This window comes from Rhipicephalus sanguineus, chromosome 4 (genome assembly GCF_013339695.2).
Source record: "Rhipicephalus sanguineus isolate Rsan-2018 chromosome 4, BIME_Rsan_1.4, whole genome shotgun sequence".
In the NCBI taxonomy this organism is placed as follows: Eukaryota; Metazoa; Arthropoda; class Arachnida; order Ixodida; family Ixodidae; genus Rhipicephalus; species Rhipicephalus sanguineus.
The window spans coordinates 10,945,729-10,968,821 of record NC_051179.1 but is presented as its reverse complement, the minus strand read 5'-3'; the positions used below and the strand labels follow the sequence as shown (position 1 = coordinate 10,968,821).

The 23,093-nt window shown below is 47.6% G+C and overlaps 2 protein-coding genes across 4 annotated transcripts in view; one reads left to right on the top strand and one right to left on the bottom strand.

Annotated features, from left to right (window-relative positions):
- Window positions 1–1,863, top strand: part of LOC119389216 (neprilysin-1) — an 88,605-nt gene extending 86,742 nt beyond the window's left edge. The window contains exon 21 of the mRNA XM_037656418.2: window positions 1,086–1,863. Coding sequence (XP_037512346.1) covers window positions 1,086–1,185 — 100 coding nt within the window. The 3' untranslated portion in view covers window positions 1,186–1,863. The remainder of the gene's footprint in view (window positions 1–1,085) is intronic.
- A 17,277-nt stretch (window positions 1,864–19,140) lies between these two features.
- Window positions 19,141–23,039, bottom strand: LOC119389372 (ankyrin repeat domain-containing protein 49). 3 transcript variants are annotated; one of them, XM_037656595.2, is made up of 3 exons: window positions 22,799–23,039; window positions 20,926–21,279; window positions 19,141–19,827 (listed from the first exon to the last, which is right to left on the bottom strand). In XM_037656595.2, exons 2-3 carry the CDS (start codon window positions 21,260–21,262, stop codon window positions 19,328–19,330), a joined length of 837 nt encoding a protein of 278 aa, XP_037512523.1. In that variant the 5' UTR covers window positions 21,263–21,279; window positions 22,799–23,039; the 3' UTR covers window positions 19,141–19,327. The 3 variants fall into 3 exon arrangements, with proteins under 3 accessions (XP_037512523.1, XP_037512524.1, XP_037512525.1); XM_037656596.2 differs by having other exon boundaries at window positions 22,894–23,018; XM_037656597.2 differs by lacking the exon at window positions 22,799–23,039 and adding an exon at window positions 21,660–21,766.
- Window positions 23,040–23,093: the final 54 nt, after the last annotated feature.

Below are 23,093 nucleotides of genomic sequence, written 5' to 3'. Positions count from 1 at the left end.
GCCTTCAAATGCATTGTTAAACAATGCTAACAAAACTGTGATACCGTTTTTTGTTGCTGACATACAACTCACAGTGTTGCAAACTTTATAGCCAAGTTTTTCTAGAATTCAAACTTTTTACCAGTTTTTGTAAAACGATGAAGGCTAAGTTAAAGATCTCATCAAATTTTCCGGCAAATACCATTTCTGCGTTTCTAAGTATTTAGGTATGAGCCCCCATTGCACAACGCACTGTCGCTGTGAACGTCAAAGTCAAATCTCGATATAACGAGCACGGATGTAATGAAGTATGGGTGACAACATTTTTTTTATTGTCTTGCCATAAAGTGTTACGAATACCCGTTTATAAAGAATTTCCGAATATAACGAAGCCACTTTCGTGACAGATGCGACTTCGTTTTTATGAGGTCTGAGTGTATTTCGAATTTCGCGTGTAAACTCTATAAGTTCCCCCGATTCTTCTAGCTTATCACATGCACAGCGATCATCAGCCTTAACCTTGAAGTAGTGTAGGAAGACTTATTTGCATCTTTCATAAACGCAGCGCGTATGGATGACCAACCCTTCTTCTGCATCTCTCAATTTCATGTGCTGGATGACCCCTGTAGTTGAAAGAATCTGCTGTCACGGCCGGGATTGGCGTTGGGTCCCACGGATAGCTTTGCTAAACACGCACACATGCTCAAGAAACTAGATGGGTGGATATGCGAACAAAGGTTGTGCGTACGGTTTCTGCCAGCAAACAGTGAATTCTGCAGTTCAACTAAAGCGTATGCTTTATTTTACGTCCCTGTATGTTGGTTTTGTATATTTACACGTAACCTCCGTAAGCTGTAAGGAAATTTTGAGTCTATGCTGTTACGCATAGGCGTGCGCAGGGGGGGGGGCAGCCCCCCCCCCCTAGTCGCCTAAGAGGAGGAGGGCGTAAAGTCTGCCCCATACATTGACTTAATAGGGAGGGGGGAGCGCTGCGATGAACCTTCACCCGCCTTCGCCCCCTGCGCACGCCTATGCTGTTTCGGAAGCGGCTTCAATGACGTGGTCATAATTCGTCCTTTCTCACCCTCTGCGCTGTCATTTTGCAGGGTCCTCGGCCCGCTGTCCAATTCATACGATTTCTCACGAGCCTACAACTGCGCCAACATGAGCCGTATGAATCCAGCCAAGAAGTGCTCCGTCTGGTGAAGGGACGGCAGCATTGTGTGCCAGCGACGACAAGGAACGGAAACGGACCTCAAGCGCACTTTTCTTGTAGCACGCTCTACACTGAACCACGTACCGTTACTGACGTGCGTGTGCGACATCTGCGCAAGTCCGGACGCGAATGCTGCCCGGCGACTGCGGTGGCTTGTCGAAGGCGCTGCCACTCTAATCACGTGTGTCAAAGTGTGTGTCCGCAAGCGAACGGTTCGCGTTATTCTTTTCTTGGCGCGCTTTTCGGCAATGCCAAAGAGAACTACGGCAACACCTGCCGGACTTGGTTTAGGGCGGCTGTGGGCAGTATGCTTGTGTCGGGTGCGATGAACTATACGCCACGCTTCCATTCGCACCGTCTCAAGATCGCGATGTCAAACTTGTAAGGAAAAGCAGAAAGCAACAAAAAGCACGCTGCTTGTAATGCTTTTCATGTGCGCATATTTGAGCGACTTTTTTGTCAGCGGGTGTTTTTACATATCAGTCTTTGGAAACTGTTAAACGTGCGTTAACTACAACCTAACGTGTAGTCAGAAGTGTGCTTTAAACGTTGCTCCAATCTGGAGGCCGCGGCTTAAAATCCCCGCGAAGGGAAAATGTATATCCCAACGGCTCCGTGACTTTGTTTACCTTTTACTTCTTTTTTGCATGCTGGAATGCATTCACGGTGGGACGCGAAGGACATTTGGCAACTCATCTGCTTTTCAGTGAATAAAAACATCTTTGTCTTAAAAATATTTGACACAGTACTTCTTCCGGCTTTCAGCTGTCTACCCGTATCACTCGGGCGCACGTGACACGGTCCAACCGCCGCGCGTGTGTGACAAGTGCTGCCCCGTCACTACAGCGCAGTTGTTCAAGCGACAGGGCCCGCCATGGTGGCTTAGCGGCTAAGGTGTTGCTGTTAGACAGGAAGTGCAAACGTGGACACAAGAGAGAAGTCAAGACACCACAAACGCGGCATTTGTGGTGTCTTGACTTCTCTCTTGTGTCCGTGTTTACCAACTAGCTCAGCTCTCTGTTATTTTAAGGTGTTGCACTGCTAAGCTCAAGGAAGCGGGTTCGATTCTCGGGATGACAAAGGGGAAAGGAGCTACGTCAGCGCCCGTCATGAAACGCGATTCCCCCCTTACACACACTAATGGTGCATACACACACACACCGCCCGTCTGGTCCTGCGGTGCGCGCTAGTGTAAACGGTACTCCTGGTTTATGTGAGATACGGCGCGGTGGTCTAGTGATTATGGTGCTTCACTGCTGACCCGAAGGTCGCGAGATCGAATCCCTGCCGCGGCGGACGCATTTCGATGGAGGCAAAATGCTTGAGGCCGTGCGTTTACAGCCCCGACCACGTCTGTCGCGCAAGCAGCCGGCCTTGCTCTCGTGGCCGACACCTTGCGATGGTTGCGGGGTCTGACGTGGCGTGGCCAAGCGCATGCGCAGCCTAACAGACACGCAGACGTGCTTTGCACGAGTTTCAACATTGAAAAATGCCCTTGTTTAACTATAGTGTTCTAGTACACTATAGTTTAATCGAATATGCACTCGACCTCAGGGTAGAGTGCATATATGCCAATGACCGACGCGTTTGGGCTGATAACACGCGCCCGATTCTTTCAGAAAAAACGATGCGCGCTTTGTGGCTGTTCTGGGATATGCAGTCACATGAAAAAAACTTGGACCATCTCCCCGAAGGGAACCCTGATGGGATGCGAAGCAGCAGCGGTGCGCACGGCGTTGACCCCGTTGAAACGGGCGTCGACGCGGGTGCTGGAAGAACGGTTTGAAGCGAAACTCGGTGTAGCGTTTACTCGAGTAAACGTTTGTTTGAAACGCAAAGACACGGGAGGCGGGTTGGGTTTCGTGTAAGTTTCATTAAAGCGTTTGGCAAGACTTCGTAGTCGATGTTTCTTCAGAGTCGAGACACGGGCGCTGGACCGGAGCAGGCGCGCGTTTGGCCTTGACTACCACGGGTGAAGCGAGAGAGAAGTGACACGTTCAGAGGTGTTGCGAGCGGGCGGAGCAGCCGGCAGCTGCGGGCGCTATGGCGAGCGTGCTGCGGGTGAGGGAGAGAGTGACGTCAGCGCGCACCTGCGAGAGAAGTGTGCGAGGGGAGCGTGACGTCAACGCAAAGCTGTGGTTTGACCTACTTGGCAACGCTCCAACACCTACGGCGAGGGGAACGCGTTGCGGCGCATTCGTACGGACGCACGTAACGTACGGCGTTACACACGTGAGTCAAAGAGCTGCTTCGCATCTAAAAGTGCTAGCCTCGGATAATGCGCAGAGCCGGCAAAGCAAAGGCGCTTACCAAGATCATTTATGGTTTAAAGCAATGAGCGCAGATCTGCATGTCTCTTAGGCCGCGAATGCTCCTGGCCACACCTCGTCAGAGCCTGCAACTGTCACAAGGTGCCGCTCCGCAGAGAAAATTATATTTGGGAAGGATGTAACAGGATCACATCAGAAAGGAGAGGGGGGGGGTGCTGGAATGCTAATTCATAGCAGAACAAAATGGGATAGAGTGAAACAGACGTGTTCAGAGCACCTCTGGGTTTCGGGCACAGTAGGTGGAAAGAAAACGGGGCTAGGTGTAGCTTACTTGTGGACGGGGAATAGCTGCAGAGAAAATAATCTGGAGATAGTGAAATGCATAAGCACCGATATTAAAGAATTTGGTCATGATGCCGAAATAATCCTTCTAGGGGACATGAACGCTCACATTCATGACCTTGACGCCGTATTCAGACACCAATGGCAAGTTATTGCTAGATCTCTGCGAGCAACATAGTCTTGAGATAGTTAACGTGGGGCCTAAGTGTGAGGGGCAGATCACGTGGGAAGTCGGAAACAGGCAATCGAGCATTGATTATTGTCTCATGACAGAAGGAATATATGACAAACTTAGAGAGATGAGAATAGACGAGGAAGGCATTAACAGCTTGGGTAGTGATCATAAACGCATAATATTACAAATGGGATATAAAACTGAAAATAAGAACATAGAATCAAAGTTTGGCAGCTTGTATCTAAATGACAAACAAATAACAAATATAGCCGCAAGAGTCGAGGACAAAGTAGACGAACTACCAGGCAAAGACTGGAAGTATAGTGAGCTGCTACATGTAATCACGAAAGAAATGGAAAAAGAGAAGAAAACTATTTGTTGGAAAGGAAAGAGAAAGCCAAAAAGTTGGTGGAACAAAGAAATCCGGGAGGCGATCGAGAAGCGACGTGAGGCATCACGGGAGCACAGACAGGCAAAAAAGGAGAAGCGGCCACAGGACGAAGTCAACCAAATATGGGAAATATATTTAGAGCAAAAATCCATTGTGCAGAAATTGGTCGAGGCAAAAATTAAAGGTGAAAGTGAACGCTGGATGACAGAGATTCGCGAAAAGAAGGCCGCGCCTAGGATATTTTGGAGCCACCTAAAAGCGCTAGGTAGGAAGTCTGTCACAATGCAACAACGTTTCGTAGATGAAGGAGGAAATCAATTGGAAGGGCATGAAGCGCTAGGTTACATCCGAAAGATAACAGCCGATTCGTTTAAAAAGGTCACCCAGGGGATTCCCGCGATGAGTAAAAGTACGCAAAGGAGTGCAACTGACGAAGATGTAGTACTAGAGAATTTCAATTGGAAGAAGGCCGAAGGAAAAATTCCTAAGCGCACTACTCCGGGCTTAGATGAGGTTCCCGTCAGCCTCATTAACGAACTCGGACATAACACTAAAGAAGCACTGCTGAAAGCCGTAGAAAAGTGCTTACAGGAAAGGGATATACCAGACAGTTGGCGAAAAAGTAGAATGAACTTAATCTATAAAGGCAGGGGAGAAAAGGATAACATTCGCTCGTATAGACCGCTAACCATTACATCGGTGCTATACAGGTTGGCGATGCAGGCAGTAAAATTAAAAATAGAAGCGTGGGTAGAACAAAATGATATTTTGGGAGAACTTCAGAATGGATTTCGAATCGACAGGCGGTTAGACGATAATCTGTTTGTTCTTACCCAGTGTATAGAAATATCGAAAATAGAAAACAGGCCCTTATACGTAGCTTATCTAGATATCACCGGGGCGTATGACAACGTTAATCAGGAAATTTTGTGGGATATATTGAAAGAAGTGGGCATAGGGGACGACTGTATACAGCTTTTGAGGGAAATATACCGAGAAAATACAGTTTGTATAGAATGGGAAGGGACAGCGTTGAAATTAGCAAGGGGCTGAGACAGGGATGTCCTTTGTCCCCGCTGTTATTCATGCTGTACACGGAAAAAGCGCTAGAAGGTAGCAAAATTGGATTTAATTTGTCGCACAAACAGGTCGGCACGATGGTTGAGCAGAAGCTTCCAGGTCTATTTTATGCTGATGATATTGTCTTATTTGCGGACAGTCAAGATGATATATAGCGACTGACAGATATATGCGGAAGGAAGTGTGAGGCTCTAGGACTAGGATTTAGTGCAACAAAATGTGGATTGATGGTATTCAATGATGGATTCAATCACGAAGACCATGCGGTCTTCATACAGGGCCAAAAAATACCGAGGGTAAGTGAGTACAAGTACCTCGGAGTATGGGTGAATGAGGGGGATAGATATATGGAGGTACAAGAGAAAGGATCGGTAGCAAAGGGAAAGAGGAATGCTGCAATTATGAAGCACAGAGCTTTATGGGGATACAATAGGTACGAGGTGCTTCGAGGGCTGTGGAAGGGTGTGATGGTCCCGGGGCTTACATTTGGGAACTCAGTGGTGTGCATGAGGTCAGAGGTACAATCAGGAATGGATGTAAATCAAAGGACGGTGGGCCGCCTCGCGTTGGGCGCTCACGGGAAGACGACAAATGAGGCTGTAAAGGGTGATATGGGATGGACAGGCTTTGAAGTGAGGGAAGCTCAGAGCAAAATGAGATTCGAAGGGAGGCTGAGGAAAATGAAGAAGATTAGATGGGCAGAGAAGGTTTTCAGGTATTTGTATAGAAAAAGCGTTGACACGCAGTGGAGAAAAAGAACTAGGAGGCTCACCAGTAAATATACGGCTAGCAGTGCGGGCGATATGGCAACAAGGAGCATTAAGCGGAAGGTCAGAGAGGCGGAGAGGACTTATTGGATGACAGCGATGGAAAAGAAGCCGGCTCTGAGTAACTACCGAAAGGGAAAAAACGAAATAAGGAGGGAAAGGTTTTATGATAATTCAAGGGGAAGCGCTTTACTGTTTGAAGCAAGGTCGGGCTGCCTTAGAACGTGTAGTTATAAAGCGAGATTCAGTAACGAAGAAGAACAATGTACATGCTGCGGGGGAACTAAGGAAACGATGGAACATGTACTGATTGAATGTGGCGATATTCACCCAGGTACACGTGTGGGCACGAGTCTACAGGAAGCCTAGGGTTTTAGGGACAACAATGGAAAGCTGAACACGTCCGCGATAGAAATAAGTAAGAGACGGTTAGAGTATTGGTGGCAGAAAAGTAGAGATAAAGTACAAAAATAAATAATGGGGAAAAAAATAAGGTCATTCTGCCTTAAGAGGCAGAGAGATAGACCGTGAATTTATAATTTTTTTGGTATAATAACATAGATTCAATCAATGTAGATAAGGTATTAGGCCAGCATGAAACAAGGAAGTTTTTTTTCTTTTTTCTTCGAGCATGGTGGCAGACATGTCACCGCCCCGTTATAAAGGGGACGCTCATAGCATCCATCCATCCATCCATCCGGCTGCCCGCGCGCTCTACACAGACGTGGACGCAGCTGTACATTTATGCGCACGTGGAAATTTCCGGAGCCCTTGGTTTTGGGACGTAAAACCCCCACAATTACTTTTCTGAGTGAATGGAATCGTCGACCCACTAAAAGCACCGACTTTACAGGCGTGCCAGAATATTTCAAGAAATTTCAAAAAGGAACAAAGCGAAAAAAAAAAAAATGAGGAGCTTCGCACTATAGTGCATGGTGCCAAGGCTGAAGGAAGTGCGGAGCTGGACGGCCATGCTTGCTTCTCTTTATTTTTCTCTTCCTCTCTTCTCTTCCTCTCTGTTTTATTTATCTCTTTCTCGCCTCTCTTCCTGTTTCTTTCTTTCTCTGTCTGTTTATTTCTTTGTCGCTCTTTCTATCTGTTTGTCTCTCTCTCTCTCGCTTGCTCTTTCTGTTTCTTTCTTTGATTCTCTTTCTGCCTTGCTCTCTGTTTTTTTTTTTTACCTCTCTTTTCTGTGTTTATTTCTCTCTCTGTCTTTGTAGGGTGTGTCCAGATAAAATCGAGCACGAGGTCCCGGTCACCATTCCCGATTTTGATGAAAATAACTGTGGGCGTAGGTGTTAGACCCAGAACCATAGTATCGCAGTTACCTTTGCGAAAAAAAACCTTTTTTTTTTTCGGCTGAAAAAAAAATTCTCTAAATTCCGGCCGCAAAAAAAAAAAGACACTTTTCCGCCAATTTCGCGATTTCTGAATTTTGAGCGCACCTAGCGAAAAAACGGTGGACTTCTTCGTCCCAATATTTATTCCACGCTGCGCTCCTATCCAGGAAGGCCCGGCCGGCGGAACTTTTTAACGCGATAGCGTTAAAGAGCTCGTGTCGCAGAAATTCCTGCGTCGGCGTCGTTGTCCGTGAACGAAAATTCGAGATAGATGCAAATAAATAAGTAAAAATGGTCGGTCCGGATGAGAATCAAAACCGGCCCTTTTGCGTGGCAAGCAGGTGTCCACGGAGCCACGCCAGAGCTTGAAACTGGGTCATAAAAATGCTATAAGATATGCAATATTGCGTGACAGAATCGTAGAATCGCACATCTCGACTGCCATCACAGCGCGTAGTACGTGCTGCGCTCTCAACACGAAGTGACTATGCAAAGAGCATCTCTCCCTGGAGCGGCCGTATTCTCTAACACCAGCGTTTTGTAGTTACGCGAGATCGGATACAAAACAGTTAGCTGCCAGCCTCACTTCGTATAACACTACAATTCATTGCTTCGCCCTTGCGGTGAAACTGTGACATTTTCTTGAAATTCGGAGGGTATTACTCGGAGTTTATTTTTTGGTGGAAATTCTGCGTTTATCGGAGTTTATTTCTCGCAAATCCCCAGTTCTCCGAAATTTGGAGTTTAATTTTGCATTATTCTCAATACTCCAAAATTAAATGATAGCTAACACGAATACATCACAGTTTTTTGCTAGCCAGAACCTACTTCGAGGACGGGGCTTGTGGGCGTGGCACTTGCAGTGACATGCACTGTTTGCAAGAAGGGACATGTTGCTTAGGTTGGTCGCAAAACTTTATTGAGGTCCTGCAAGGCACGCGTCAGCGCGCAGCAGGACCTCAATTTCTTAATTGTATTGTCCTCAAATTTCTTAATTTGTATTGTCTCACTTTTATTTGCGTTGTCATTTTTTGGCGTGCTTCTTCCTTGTGTTATGATAAATTTCTTACACCGTGAGAACTTCGGCAAACACCAAATGCCCTATCATGATGCGCCTCACTGCTGCCAATTTCTGCGCACTGCAAACTGCGAAATACGAACAGTTTCCCACTGGCGCATCGCCGGCGGGTAGTGATGTTACCTAAACGTTTAACGAACGAATTAATTATAATTAATGAACTTTAATTGAGGTCAGTCCGCCAATTTCTTTCGTGCGGAGGGAGAGGGGATTAGCCCCTGTCCCGTCCCCGTCGATGATGATGGCGGTGCCTCATGTGACGGCTCGAAGTCCTTGGACCCGGGCGCTATCTCCGGCTTGACGAAGATACCACCCGGGTCCACCCAAGATGCCGCCCAAAGCTGGTCGGCCAGCTCGTCGCTGGTGAGTCCCTAAACGTTGATATAGTCTTTGTTATGTCACATGAGTAGAGGCCGGATTTTTAGGCACTAAAAAAAGCTCGTTTTAGGCGCCAAAAATAGGCAGGCAAAACAATGTTTTAGGCTTCCAAAATCGTAAATATAGGCACAATAAATTTTCACATAAATGCAGATAATTTCAAACGAATACGTGCGTGACCTCTATCTACGACAGGAAAACAGAAACGTTATTGCTCAAGATGGGACAAAGGCGCCAACATTCGAACATATAGCCTGCTTTGTCCCGCACGGTTCGCCCTCCCCTGTTCTGCAGAGTGAGTGAAGTGTCCACTGTCGAATCAACACACTCCTGAGTGTTTTTCCGGCATGACTGAAATGTGCAGAGCAGGAGCAGACAGCCAGATTGCTAAAAGACCAGGAGGGAGGGATTCCTCCTATTGGCCGGGTCGAATTGCGTAGAGCCAATTTCTCCCCTGGCAGTGAACCACTGGCGTAATCAGGCGAGGGGGGGGGGCGGGTTCACCCTCCCCCTTCCCTAAATTTTTCAGTTTTGCGTGTGTGTGTATATACACGCACACATACAAAGATTAACGCATGCACGAACATATAAAAAGTATGGTTGCCCCCCCTCCCCTGAAAACGATTTCTGGCTACGCTACTGCAGTGAACACCTTAAAAAGTACATTACAAACAAAACAAAAGCTGCGTACACATCATATTTTTCTTTGTTTTTTCGCTCTTCACTCTCCTTTCCGCTGGCGTTTCTCCGCGGTTTCGCATTCGCCAACCGCTCGAGCCATGTCAGCGCGGCGGCGAATGCTCGCCGGCGTGTCCCGCTTCACTGCTGTAGCGGTTTTTGGTTGGTTGAACTAGAAGACTAGGTTGAACCTCATAGTTCCCAACAGTCAATCTTACGCGGTAACATGAATAACGGTCTCAAACAGAACCCGGAAGCGAAACTTGAGACTAAAAAGCGTTCATATAAGCGCCAATTTTGAAAATAGGCATTTATGGGCATTTGTAAGCATTTAGGCACGAACGCCAAAAATAGGCATTTATAGGCACTATAAGAACACTATAAAAGCCCTTCTTAAATATATGAAAATGGCGCGATAGGATTGCAGTGAACAAAATAGGCATTTGCCTAAAATCCGGTCTCTACACATGACCTGCAGTCTTGGAAACCTTGTCTCGAAGCCTCATCCGCACGGTCGTTACCGTACATACCACAATGACCCGGTATCCACTGATACGCTATGTTGTGTTGTTTCTCGATTGCATATGGTGGTGAAGGAGCCTTATATAGTAGCGACGAACTGCTCATTAGGTCCATAACGAAATGACGACATAAGACATTGAAAAGCTGCCTTGGAGTCACACGACAGTGACCACTCCGCAGATATACCGTTCTCCAGAACCGACGCAGCTACAAGACTTCGTTCGCTGGCACGTGAACTCACACTTGCCCAGTGGAACTCAGTGGAATTCACCAACGCTCGTCTACACAACTTGGATCCCAATCTCCAGCTCCGTCTTCCGTCAGGAATATCGCGAGCTGAGGAGACGCTTCTGTGCCGCCTGTGGCTTGGCGTGGCCTTCACGAATGCCTACTCCTGTCTGATTGGAATGGCCAACAACTCTACATGCAATAACTGCAGCTGCGAATAAACGATCTCCCATCTTCTGTGTGGGTGTCCCCGTTTCAGTGCGCCAAGAAAAGAACTTTCGTATGCACTAGATAAACTTGATAATCACCCTTTGTCGGAACAAAGGGTTTTGGGACCTTGGCCGAGTCCGTCGTCAGCACAGAAGGCTTTGAATAGAGTTACTGTATATGCTACCTTTAGGTAGCAGAGTTGCGCATAGGTCTGGCTAGCAAACCACAGCTATGCGGTGAAGTCGCACTCTGTTTTTGCAGGCGACATGCATACAGGGGCGGATCCAGGCGCTTGCTTTGGGGGGGGCGGTTGGTTGTTGGGGGGGGGGGGGGGGGGGGGGGGGGGGGGGGGGCGTTGCCCAACTTTAAAACTTCACGTTAGTAACCAAATGCTCATTATTTTTGTTCTCAGTTGCATTGCTCAGTGCCATTTCATTATCTAAAATTTCGCATATTTCCGCTAAACATTGTTGTTGTTGTTTGTGGTTATGTAGAGGAAGAGACGCTTATTTCTGCAGCCCAGTCGGGAGCACGGCGCAGCGTCTTGGGGGGGGGGGGGGGGGGGGGGGAAGGGAAATGAAAGAGGATAGTGGTGTGTAGGATGTGATTGTGTCTCGTTCGCCGTGGCCGGAGCAGCAGGGAAGACGGCAGCAAGGGCAGGGGCGGCAAGTTCCCGGCTCATCTGTAGGCGGCTATTCCCGTCTCGTCCAGGAACTCCACCAGGCTCCGGAGTGCTGGCAGGTGGGGACGCGACGGGAAGAGCAGGTGTTCAAGTGTGGAGGCAGGTAGGCCCTGGCTCCGGTAGGCCGTAGTGACCCTCGAGCGTTCCTGTGCCAAGCCAGGACAGGCACAGAGGAGGTGCTCGAGGGTCTCAGGATCGCCGCAGCGGCTGCAGGCTGGGGAGGCGCAGAGACCCTTCGCATGTCGGCTGGCAGCGGTCCACACACAGCCGGTCCGCAGGCGCAGCAGGGCAGACCGATCTCTCCTGGTGAGGCCCGTCTCTGGTAGCAGCTTTGGCCCTCGTCCACTGGCCACCCTTGAGTCTGGGTGGACCGTGACCAGGAGCTTCTTGAGACGGGCCTGCGTGTAGTCCCTAGCCGCGACGGCCCGGGTGATGGGGGTGCCAGGCTGGTGTGCTGCCTTGGCAAGCGCGTCTGAACACGTATCAGTGTTGTTGGTAAGAGGAGGGTGAAAGAGGGAAGGGCAGGCCACCTGCTCGATAAATGAGTATTCCCACAACGGCGAGCTCTAGTATTCCTTGCAGTGTTGTACGGAACGGCGTTCCAAGGAACGACGTTCGAGGAACTAGTTCCTTTTTGGAGGAACGGAGGAACGTCACCGTTCCATTTAGTGTCGGTGGAACTGTAACGGTAACTCGTTACGTTTACGTGGGAACGGCAGAGGGAACGGCGTTCCTTCTGTAAACGTTCCTCGGCATTGAACAGGCTCACGCACGCAGCACATCGTGCAGAACAAAGAGGATGGACGACCGCGTGAGGCGCAAGAATATACCGCTCGCCTGTCCCTTAAGGGGGCGCAGGGAAGCGCGCGATGCCGAGACCGACCATGTGCGGGAGGAAAAGCAGATTTTTTTTTTCTTTTTGTGTGATCCAGTGTGACAGCAATCAAGGGCCGTTCTGGTGTGTAGACACACCTTACAGAACATTTACTTGACATTCAAGACTCATCGAAACCCATTGCAAAGCCGCTGCCAGGATACGGCGCGCTAATTTTTTTACCTCGGTGACTTTCGTTCGGCCAACTCGAAAGTAAATTTGTGTGTGTGTGTGTGTGTGTGTGTGTGTGTGTGTGTGTGTGTGTGTGTGTGTGTGTGTGTGTGTGTGTGTGTGTGTGTGTGTGTGTGTGTGTGTGTGTGTGTGTGTGTGTGTGTGTGTGTGTGTGTGTGTGTGTGTGCGTGCGTGCGTGTGTGCGTGTGTGCGTGTGTGTGTGTGGCACCTGCGCCTGGTTCCGCGGAGCCCTCGAACGGCGCGAATCATCGTCGCGAATCTGGTGTTTCACGCGCATGGGGCAGAGGAACCAATCACAACGCTAGAGGCCGCGTAAAGTGAGTGAAGCACCAACGTGCTAAGCACCGAAATCCCGCGCGGTGTCCTCGCACTGCGCATGACTGGTCTTTGGCCCCAACGTAACGGTGGCGAAGTTACACTTTGGTTCTATCTTTTGGGAGTGAACGCCTTACCGCGTGCAGCATACGCTTCCGACGTTTTATTGGTTTTATGTCCGCGCGCTTGCCGACTGCGAAACTTCGGCCCAATTTCTGGAAATGTTTTGCTCGTCGCGTGATATTTAGCGGCTGGCTCGATCCTCTCTTTAGTATCTCGTGCATGCCCCGCCGGCAGCTATCGGCAAATGTCTTTTTACACGCGGTTGCACGGATGTCGGGAAAGAGGTCCAAAACGCAGTGGACGCTGGTGCCGCAGTGGCGCCTGTCCGGTGCCTTTGATGGTTGCGCTTGGTCAGGAATACCTTCAGCATACGAGTTGTCTCTGCGGCTATTGGTCTATAATATCGAGTATAGTTCAGTTCGCCAGCCGCCTCACCGATAACGTCTGTCCCGCAATAAACGATACTCGTATACTACATACAGAGCTACATTCTTGTTGCACCCACTGAGCATGCCTAAGGCCCTACGACCTCAGTCGATCGACTTTGTTCCTATGTGTGTACAGCATGGCAGTAACCTCGAGCGCTTGATGAATTGGCTCTTTACCATTGGCAACGAAGTGCTTACGAGAAAACAGGTTCGTCTGTCTGATACAAACATCGAGATGCTACTCTTGCTGAGTGCGACTTCACTAAGTTGCGAATACGTATCCTGGACATTAGTTTCTACTCACACTGCAATATTGAATCAGCACTTGTTAATTGCCTATGTATTGCTCCTTTCGATTCTGTTTCCTGTGGAACAAACTTATTTATATTGATGCATGTGTGGAAATTTCTGGTTGAATATCTGAAGAGCAGTATTCTGACGGCACATTTGAAGACCAACCTAGAAAGTGCCCCATGTGTTGCACTTGTGATAGACGAGCACGAAAGTTGTAGTTAGACATGTCTGTAGTGTGGCCGGTGGACTATAAAAAAATTCGTCAATGAGCGTTTCTTTAGATTCCTTTTACCTACATATAACCTGCTTCCGGCGACGTCAAATTCGTAAAATATGTGTAGCTTGATGTGAGCTTTAAAATGCTTATTTTACGTGGCCTCAGGATTATCCGGCAGGGACCGGCATTATATTTTGAATAAAAATTCAAATGTAACGTTAGTGTAACGACACGTTCCAATTTTCGAAATGTAACTGGAACGAGTTCCTTTCTCATTACAGGAACTTGTAACGGGAACTCGTTCGATTATTGGCAAGGAACGAGGAACGAGCTTTCGTTCCTGTTTTAGAGGAACGTGTACAACACTGATTCCTTGAACGTAGTTTCGGAGTAAGCCTCCCTTTGTTACCCCGCCCCCTCCTCCCCATTGCCTTTTTTTCTGGCCGGTCGTGTTGCCAGAAAATGCCCTTTCTATCTCCGCAGCCTAAGGACGGTCAAACGGAGCTTTCGGAGTCGCGCTCGATTATACCCCGCGCACGTGCTCTCGGAGGCTTGCTCGGTACTTCGGCGAATATAATTCACAGCACCACTGCCTGCCTTCCTTCTTTTTTTTTTTTTTTGGACCAGCCGCTGAAGGTTGACTAGAAGGTAACTTGTTCTGCACGCTTTGTGGGACCACGGCCGGGCTAGACTGCACGTGCGCGCTCAAGCGCGCACGTGCAGTCTAGCCCGGCCGTGGTGGGACGAAAGATGCCAGTTTGAATGACACAGAACAGACTCCTGTCTCTGAGAAAAAGATGGGAGAATTTGAAGACCCCTCGCTTTGCTGAAGAGCTGATGGCCCTGGGAGTGGGGAGGAAACTTTAGCTCGCTTCCATAAAGGCAGCAGTTGCTTTAGCAAAATAGTTGAGGCTTGTGCTCGTCGGTGCCTATTTGAAAGATGCAGGACGCAGAAGAAATCTTTTCTAGAAAGCCTGTTTCGCTCTTAACAAAAGCGCTGGGCTGTGTGAGGGGTGCTTCCCTAGTCTCGGATTGGGATGGACACAGCGACCACCTGAAAAAATTCTACGTTCTGAAAAATGGCCTTCGGTGAGGTGAAAAGCGGGGGGGGGGGGGGGGGGTTGGGTTGGCTTATAGCTTTGGGGGGAGCGATCGCCCAATCGCCCCCCCCCCCCTGGATCCGCCACTGCATGCATACCGTGTCGCCGATTAACATGTCTCGTGTATCGAATACCGGCAAGAAACATTGACAGTCGATGACTAGTGTTAATTTAGTTCGCTGAGCGGCGGTGGCGATACAGAAATTGGCCCGAGCGCCAGCTTCTCCGCAATGCATGGTTGCTAGCGGCGTTGCATGGTTGCTGGTCTTAGAGACAGGCTCTAAGCAGTGTTGTATTCTCCTTTCCTTTTTTTTTTCTCTTTTTCCTTTGCTCGCTCTCCTTTTTTTTTTTTTGTAACATCTCTCTTCTATCATCTTTTTTCCACCTTACCCCTAGCACAGGGTAGCCAACCGGTCTAAGAACTGGCTAACCTATCCCTGTCTTTCCTTCCTTGTCTCGAATATGGTTTAAATACGGAACATTGAAGGAACACGAATCTATTAAGACGGATAAAATAATTCTCGAGAAATCTACTGTCGTTAATTCCACATCATAAGTTTATTAACAGAAAAGAAAATGAAGGTCGAACTTTAATTTTTATATTTCGCGCCAGAATCTCTGCACATGGACGTCAACGTGACGTCAGAGATTTTAAAGTGTTTTGTCGTATTCTGGCCACGTCGGGTCAACAAAATTTCCTGAAACTTCGCACGTTAAGCCTCTGGCCCCTTCAAAGACCGATTAAGAACGATGTAGGCCCCAGCAGACGCCGTCAAAATCTATGACGTCACAGCAAGCTGGTGCGGGTAGGGTGGATGGATGGATGCTATGAGCGTCCCCTTTAAAACGGGGCGGCGCCATGTCTGCCACCAGGCTCGAAGAAAAAAAAAAAGCTTCCTTGTTTCATGTTGGCCTAATACCTTATCTACACTGATTAAATCTATGTTATTATACCAAAAAAATATAAATTCACGGTCCATCTCTCTGCCTCTTAAGACAGAATGACCTTATTTTTCCCCCATTATTTATTTATGTTCTTTATCTCTACTTTTCTGCCACCAATACTGTAACCGTCTCTTACTTATTTCTATCGCGGACGTGTGCAGCTTTCCATTGTTGTCCCTAAAACCCAAGGCTTACTCGTGCCCACACGTATACCTGGGTGAATATCGCCACATTCAATCAGTACATGTTCCATCGTTTCCTTAGTTCCCCCACAGCATGTACATTGTTCTTCTTCGTTACTGAATCTCGCTTTATAACTACGCGTTCTAAGGCAGCCCGACCTTGCTTCAAACAGTAAAGCGCTTCCCCTTGAATTATCATAAAACCTTTCCCTCCTTATTTCGTTTTTTCCCTTTCGGTAGTTACTCAGAGCCGGCTTCTTTTCCATCGCTGCCATCCAATAAGTCCTCTCCGCCTCTCTGACCTTCCGCTTAATGCTCCTTGTTGCCATATCGCCCGCACTGCTAGCCGTATATTTACTGGTGAGCCTCCTAGTTTTTTTTCTCCACTGCGTGTCAACGCCTTTTCTATACAAATACCTGAAAACCTTCTCTGCCCATCTACTGTTCTTCATTTTCCTCAGCCTCTCTTCGAATCTCATTTTGCTCTGAGCTTCCTCACTTCAAAGCCTGTCCATCCCATATCACCCTTTACAGCCTCATTTGTCGTCTTCCCGTGAGCGCCCAACGCGAGGCGGCCCACCGTCCTGATTGTACCTCTGACTTCATGCACACTACTGAGTTCCCAAATGTAAGCCCCGGGACCATCACACCCGGAAAGGTAGGGTGGCTAGTGCGGGAACTTCAAGGTAGCGCCATTACTACCATTACCTGCATTTCCTTTTCCCGCGTTTTCTCGCTTACCAGACGACATCTCGCGGCAAGAGCTGTGCTTTTTGTATTGTTGAAGGGTAATTTAATAATACGAGAAAAATAGTTTTTCGCTTTACTGTCCCTTTAAAGGCAGCTGATCTGATTGGCTATGTCCATGTCCACGTCACTGAACCTCCTGTGGGCTGTGGGCAGTAAAGCCGGTAAAGCCTCTGAAACTTTAGTGGGCAGCGAGCGTCGTCTGCCTGTGTTACAACGTGCTCTGTGTTGATAGTGTTGACGTGAGCTGAGCGACAGTGTTTATCTCGAGGTGTCTTTTCTTGGACACAATGAATTGCCCTAGCAGTGTTGTGTACCACATATCGTGCATTGTTTGTGAGGCATCTGGCGAACGGAATCCCTTCAGCTCGTCGCTGCAATGAGCGTCGCGCTCTCGCTATTCGTTCAGCGCCACGATCTACGTGTCTGCGGCTGTAACTTCACCCCTGAAGACACAACCACATGGCCCGAGTTTACGCTTATAGGTGATCGCTCTCGAATTCTTTTTGTTTGTCCGCATGCTTTTACAGGTTGTCGCCGTACAGAGAATAAAATAAGATCGGCTGGTAGTGTGGCGGCACATGTCGGAGGAGAGATCAACCACTCCGCGAGCTTCGTCTTTGTTGCCAGACGGCGTGCTGCCGGGCACTGGGCCTCCGAGATAGCGCGCGACCTGTGGGCGTGCAATATCGGAGGCCATGACTGGGCGAAGCTCGAACCGTCGAGTGCGCTCGTGAGAGCGCTGCGACCGCCGGCGATGCCAGCGCGTCTGTGAGTTGAGGGTGCAAGGGGATGCTCTTGCCTAAACGCTGACAAAACTTCAAAAAACCGTTTCAGGGTCCCATTAATGCCCGGCCCTCTGCGTTCTTCACCCTAAGATATGTGGTAGTTGCCATAAAGGCGACATGAAGCTTTCTGGAATATCAGTGGTTGAAAATAGGCGTCAGAGCCTGCAAGCCCTAAAAACAAAATACAAAATTGTGGAGATGCTTCAAATTCCTGCTGTCCAAGCATAAATTCCGGCGGACCTCTCACCAGCTCGAATTGTGCCAAATGAGTGGTGCTGGTAGAGCACATGGTTCGGGTTCAGGGGGCTGCAGGCATGAAAAAGTTTATCCTCTCTGTGTGAATTGCATGTATTTGAAAGCTCACATGGCATCAGCTCCGTGAAGCGCTGCGACGTATTGGATTAGCAGTGGCCAACATGAAGTGGCACAATAAATTGCTCCTCTCTAAAAATGCTGTATATTAAAATTCGAGTTTGATGATAATGATAACCTTTATTGGTGTTTCCATTTTAAACAGGTTGATGACATATTGTCACCTAGTCTACTTTTCACATTCAGGTTTTATTACATCTTTTGCAGCCTAGCATTTCCTGGCAATATTTTCTTTTTTCATTCAAGCATCTATTTCAATATACGATTGCCTAAACACCTGTGACCACTCGATCTGTTCTCCACTTTTTTCCAACAAATACACTGAATGCCTTGAGCTTATCTTGTGCATGGTGCATCAGCGTGCCATAAAAACCAATGCATAATCCAGTAATGGCTTCATTACCCAACAATCAGTGTTGCCAAATTTAGAGACTTCTCTCGCCATCTTTAGAGGCCGCTCGAGACTGAACATTGTGGTTGGAAGCTCGGCTACTTTCTGCAGTGGTAATTTGTATAGGTAGTGTCCAAATCGCACTCCCTGCGACAACTTGAGGACCGAACCATCTAAAAGTCCGTGACGTATTTTGCAAGCACTAGAAGCGAATCCACAAGCTAATAACCTGTCACAGTGAGCATGTTGCCATTCAGTTAATAGGTGGGCTACAGTTCAAAACTCTCCTGCGAAAGCTTCAAGCCAACCGCCAACTGCAAAGGCTGTGTGTTTCGCACGCTGCATAGGCCGGAAGCAATAGGTGTTGCCATAAACCCCAAGAGCAATGGTTCACTTGGTAGTCCATCTCTAAGGCCATGCAACTAGAAACGACTGCAAGTACCCAAACATGTCCTGGCATTCATCTGTTAAACATTGCTTGTTAACTAGTGCGGAAAGAGGCGTCAATGTCTTACCTCAATGGTTCTGTTACTTTTCTTTGGCACTGCAGGGAACAACAGCATTTTTTGCCTTTTCTTTCTTTTTACATTGAAGCATGACAGTTGTTGGTTTCTCTCACCATGGCTACCTTTCTGGCTAGTCAAAAAATAAAATGTTTGTTATGATTGGAGATAGATATATTGTTTACATTGTGGGATTTTTCAGCTACTTTATCTGTCACAGACCTGGCAACCCTGGCAAAAATGCCGAATTTGACACATAGGTAGTGTGGCTCAAAATATATAAGCAATAATATGTATTCAAGTCAATACCAACTAGCCCATATTGCAATAACAGTACATTTTGATTAGATGCAGTTAGCAAGTGACATTGTATGCTCAGTGAGCTGAAGAACATTCAAAGTCAAAAATAAGTTTTAATCTGCCCATACAATGACAAAGATATTAACAGCGTCACGACAATTAATCCACAGGAGCCTGAATTGCACAACAAAGTCTGGTAGTAGTGGTCTCACAAAACTAAGTGTGTCCTCACACACACCAGCTAGCGTACACGCCACAAGTCTATGAAGCATGTTGTCTGTCAATAGTAGTTGACCGCCGGAGAGTGCAGCACAAACAGGCTTGCCCAGGGACTGTGGCGGTGGGCCAAGTCAGCTGGTCGGTCACCCGCACGGCTCCGTGCTTCAACATTGACGAATGGCGACCACAGTAGCAGTTCAAGCAGGGCCCGCGAACGTGCTTGGCTGGCCGCAAGGTGCAGCGGCGTCAGACCGCCTTCGCTGGGTGCATTCACATCAGCGCCTCTGTCGACTAGCAGCCGCGCACAGTTGAGTGCGCCCCACTTGCAGGCTGAGTGCAGGGGACGCCAGCCGTCAACTGTGGGCCGTTCTAGGGTGTGCGGAGCCCTCTCTAGCAGCAGCTGCGCAGCCTCCAGCTGATCAGCATAGCAGGCCCGATGCAGTGCTGTGTAGCCATCGGAGTCAGTGCGCAATGCCAGGGAAGGGTCCGCGTCCAGCAGCCGCTCAAGAGTAGCCACATCACCTTTCTCTGCAGCACGCCGCAGCTGCCGAGCTGCCGCTTCTGCATGTGAATTGACAAAGTGCGTCGCTCATGGCTTGCGCCTACCAAATATTCAAACCAACACAATAGATGCGACGAAAGAGAATTAGCTGACTGGCCGTGAATAACCACCATGGCCACCACACACCACACCCAAACCACTTCATGAAAATTCAACTCGCTCAATTTTTATTATAACTTTATTATTGAAGGTTACTGGCTTAGCAGCACATATGATTACAACAACATTATGACATGAGTGCCTGCACCATGAGGGGCGTTCATCACAGGCTCATGGCTAGACCACGCTTCAGTATATACAGGGTGCTTTTTTTTAAATACAGATTTTTTATAAAAATTCTATGACAGTCAGGCTCCGGTCGTTTTTGCACAACTCTATGTCAAGGCGGAAATACTTTTCCACAGCTAAAATGGTGTTGATTCAACTAATTAACAAAAACTTGCTAATTAATTTTAAATTATTGACTTGAGGGCAGTTGTTTATATTAGAAAGTTCCAGTGCATGATAATTTATGGCATACCCAGTTTTTAGAAATCACAAAAGTTGCATGTAGTTCGATATATTCATCATGGAATTTTGAGGCCAATATCGAAACTGATCGCACCCAGTGTGCAGGAAGTGTGGCCTCTCTGCCACGTCAGACCAGAACCACCCATGTGATTCACCACCAACTCGCCCAACAGCAAGACTCATTGAAGTGATTCTACTATATTGTAATCCTAAACCCCTGGTGGCTTTACCATGCAGTAATTATGATGAAAAAATAAATGCTGCGCCTTTGATGTGTATGTAGCGAGAACAGCATTATCAGTAGCTTGTCTCGTCTAAGCATGCTTCAGTATGGGAGAGATTTGGATCACAGTTATGAAATATCATACCTTACGTAAATAAAGCTGCATTTTAAGATTGGTCAGAAAGATTACTAAGCGCTACAATAACTAGTGCAGTTCATCAACACATATTTACTGCTTTTTGTTTATTAGCTCGTTGCACAGTTTATTGAATGCTTGTATCCACAAGTAAGCCCACGGGACACAGGGCACGCACATAATAATGAAGCAGCAGCACAAAGAGCTGACATGTTGTCAGGCACCTACCGTCTGGGTCTACAGGTTTCTGGCCAGCTTGAACTTCGGAGTCTTGTTGCTCTTGGTCATCCTGCCCCTTGTCTCGACCTTGGCCTTCTGGGTCCCCTGGATCATTCACTGGTGAGTCTTCCAATTCCTGATGGTCTCCTGCCTTTTGACATGCTTGGCTCTCTCCCACTAGGTCCCGCTCGCTCTGCTCTCTTGTGGGACGGCTCAAACTTTCGACATCCTGATCTGTCTGGCACCTATTCACTGTATCCTGCTGCTTCTGCACTGGTGATGCCTCCAATTCTGGCAGGCAATCTACATCCATGTGACCATTGCCACCACTTGCTGCAGCCATCATGCCCAATGCTCACCAACCTGCAAAAGCAAAACACATGAGGCCTCATTTGATGCAAGCACCCCTAGAATATTGTCATCATTATCATTCAGGAAGAAAATGAAACAGAAGTGTGTGCAAACATATGGATCCCAAGCCAATGGATATAAAGACCTGCTATGAAGTTGGCTGCAACTTGTTACTTGTTGAATCGCTCCACTTTGTGCGTTTCACTCTACTGGGTGTAATGCAACTTGTTAGAATATCACTCTGCTGGATGTGTCAGTACACAGAATTGCACAAAGCAAAACCCACAATTAATGTTATAGCTTTAACGGCACAACCATGAACAAAGAAAAAAACAGACTCCACATTTTAGTCTGGTTTCTTCCTACTCATATCCCCGGCCTAGAGTACTTACATCAGTGCTACACTCAAGAAACTTCATCAACTGGCCCATTTTTAAAGTACAGCTGATACAGCAGGCACTAGTAGTCATGGTGGCTTGTACTTTGTCTTCTCAAGCTTTCCATGTTACCACACTGTGAGCTGTTGAAATGTCCTTCACTTGGATAGATGAAAAATTTGTGAACACGTGTTGCTGGAGCCAACGTTTCGACACAAGCAGACTTCAAGGCTTGAAGAAAATGAGTCGACTTGTCGAAACGTTGGCTCCAGCGACACCCCGTGTTCACAAATTTTCATCTCTTCAAGCTTCCACCTTTCCTTGCCTTCACTTGGATAGAGACACCTGACTGCAACTGTTCTGCTATAGCAGGGTATATTAACGTGGCAGCATGCTCTCACACTTCTACTTGCTGTGCATTAGAGACACGTGTGCACGAAAGGCCACAGGACACTGTTTTTCAAACAGTAAGAAATTAGCTGTTAAAAACGTGGTGGTGCCTGGCAAGACATCTTAAAAAGTGCCAGAACCATACACCATATTTAGAGCTTTCTCGAGTGTTTGGATGTTGAACTCTTCGCTGCGGCAGCTGCACGCGTACACAGTAGAGTATGAAATAAACAAAACAAAACAAAAAGCCTGTGAAGTGAAGTTGTGGTGCACGACAACGAAAGTTGGCAATTGAGGCACTCTCAAAGGACCTGAAGGTCTCAGAAACTGAATAATCGAAACAATACAGAGGAAGCTTTGATATGATCAACGGTGGTTGAACAAGATGTTCGAAGGCAAGGCCGCTAGTAGAAATGTCTGCTCCAAAATCATTTGTCAGCGCTTTTGTGCGGCGTCTGATTAGCAATCAAATTGACACATGTGCTTCTAGAGAACACTTGTGTCTTTATAAAATCTGTATCGTGAAAAGCTCTGCGGTGAAGACAGTGAAAGTGCCCATACACGTTACGGAAGTCGTTCGCTTTTTATTGTTTTAGCTATCAGTTTCGAAGAGCCTGCGACTACGCTTAGCTATGAACGGCGTCGATACTAATGTCAGCGTCATGGTGAAAGATTAAGTGATCAACTTATATGTACGAGAACGAATCTGTCTTCGGTGGCACAGAACTGATGGCTGATCAACGTATAGATGCAAGAACGCTTACGCGTAAGCGCCTGGAAGCCTGTCACCGAGAATTTAAAAAATAAAGGAAATGACAGCAACGAAAGCCTGACTAGCCCGACACAACCCACAACATACCACAACAGCCACAAAGTTACACATAAGTGTTCTGTGGTTACACAGAGTTAGCATCATGATCACAGTGGCACTGCTACGCTGCTACTGCTGCTACCATCTACAAGAGCAGAAAAACACTCCTTCAGCCACTACACTACAGGGGGAAGGCTAATGATACATCCATACAGAGAAAAAAAAAACCTTTTCTTTTTAAGGCGCTT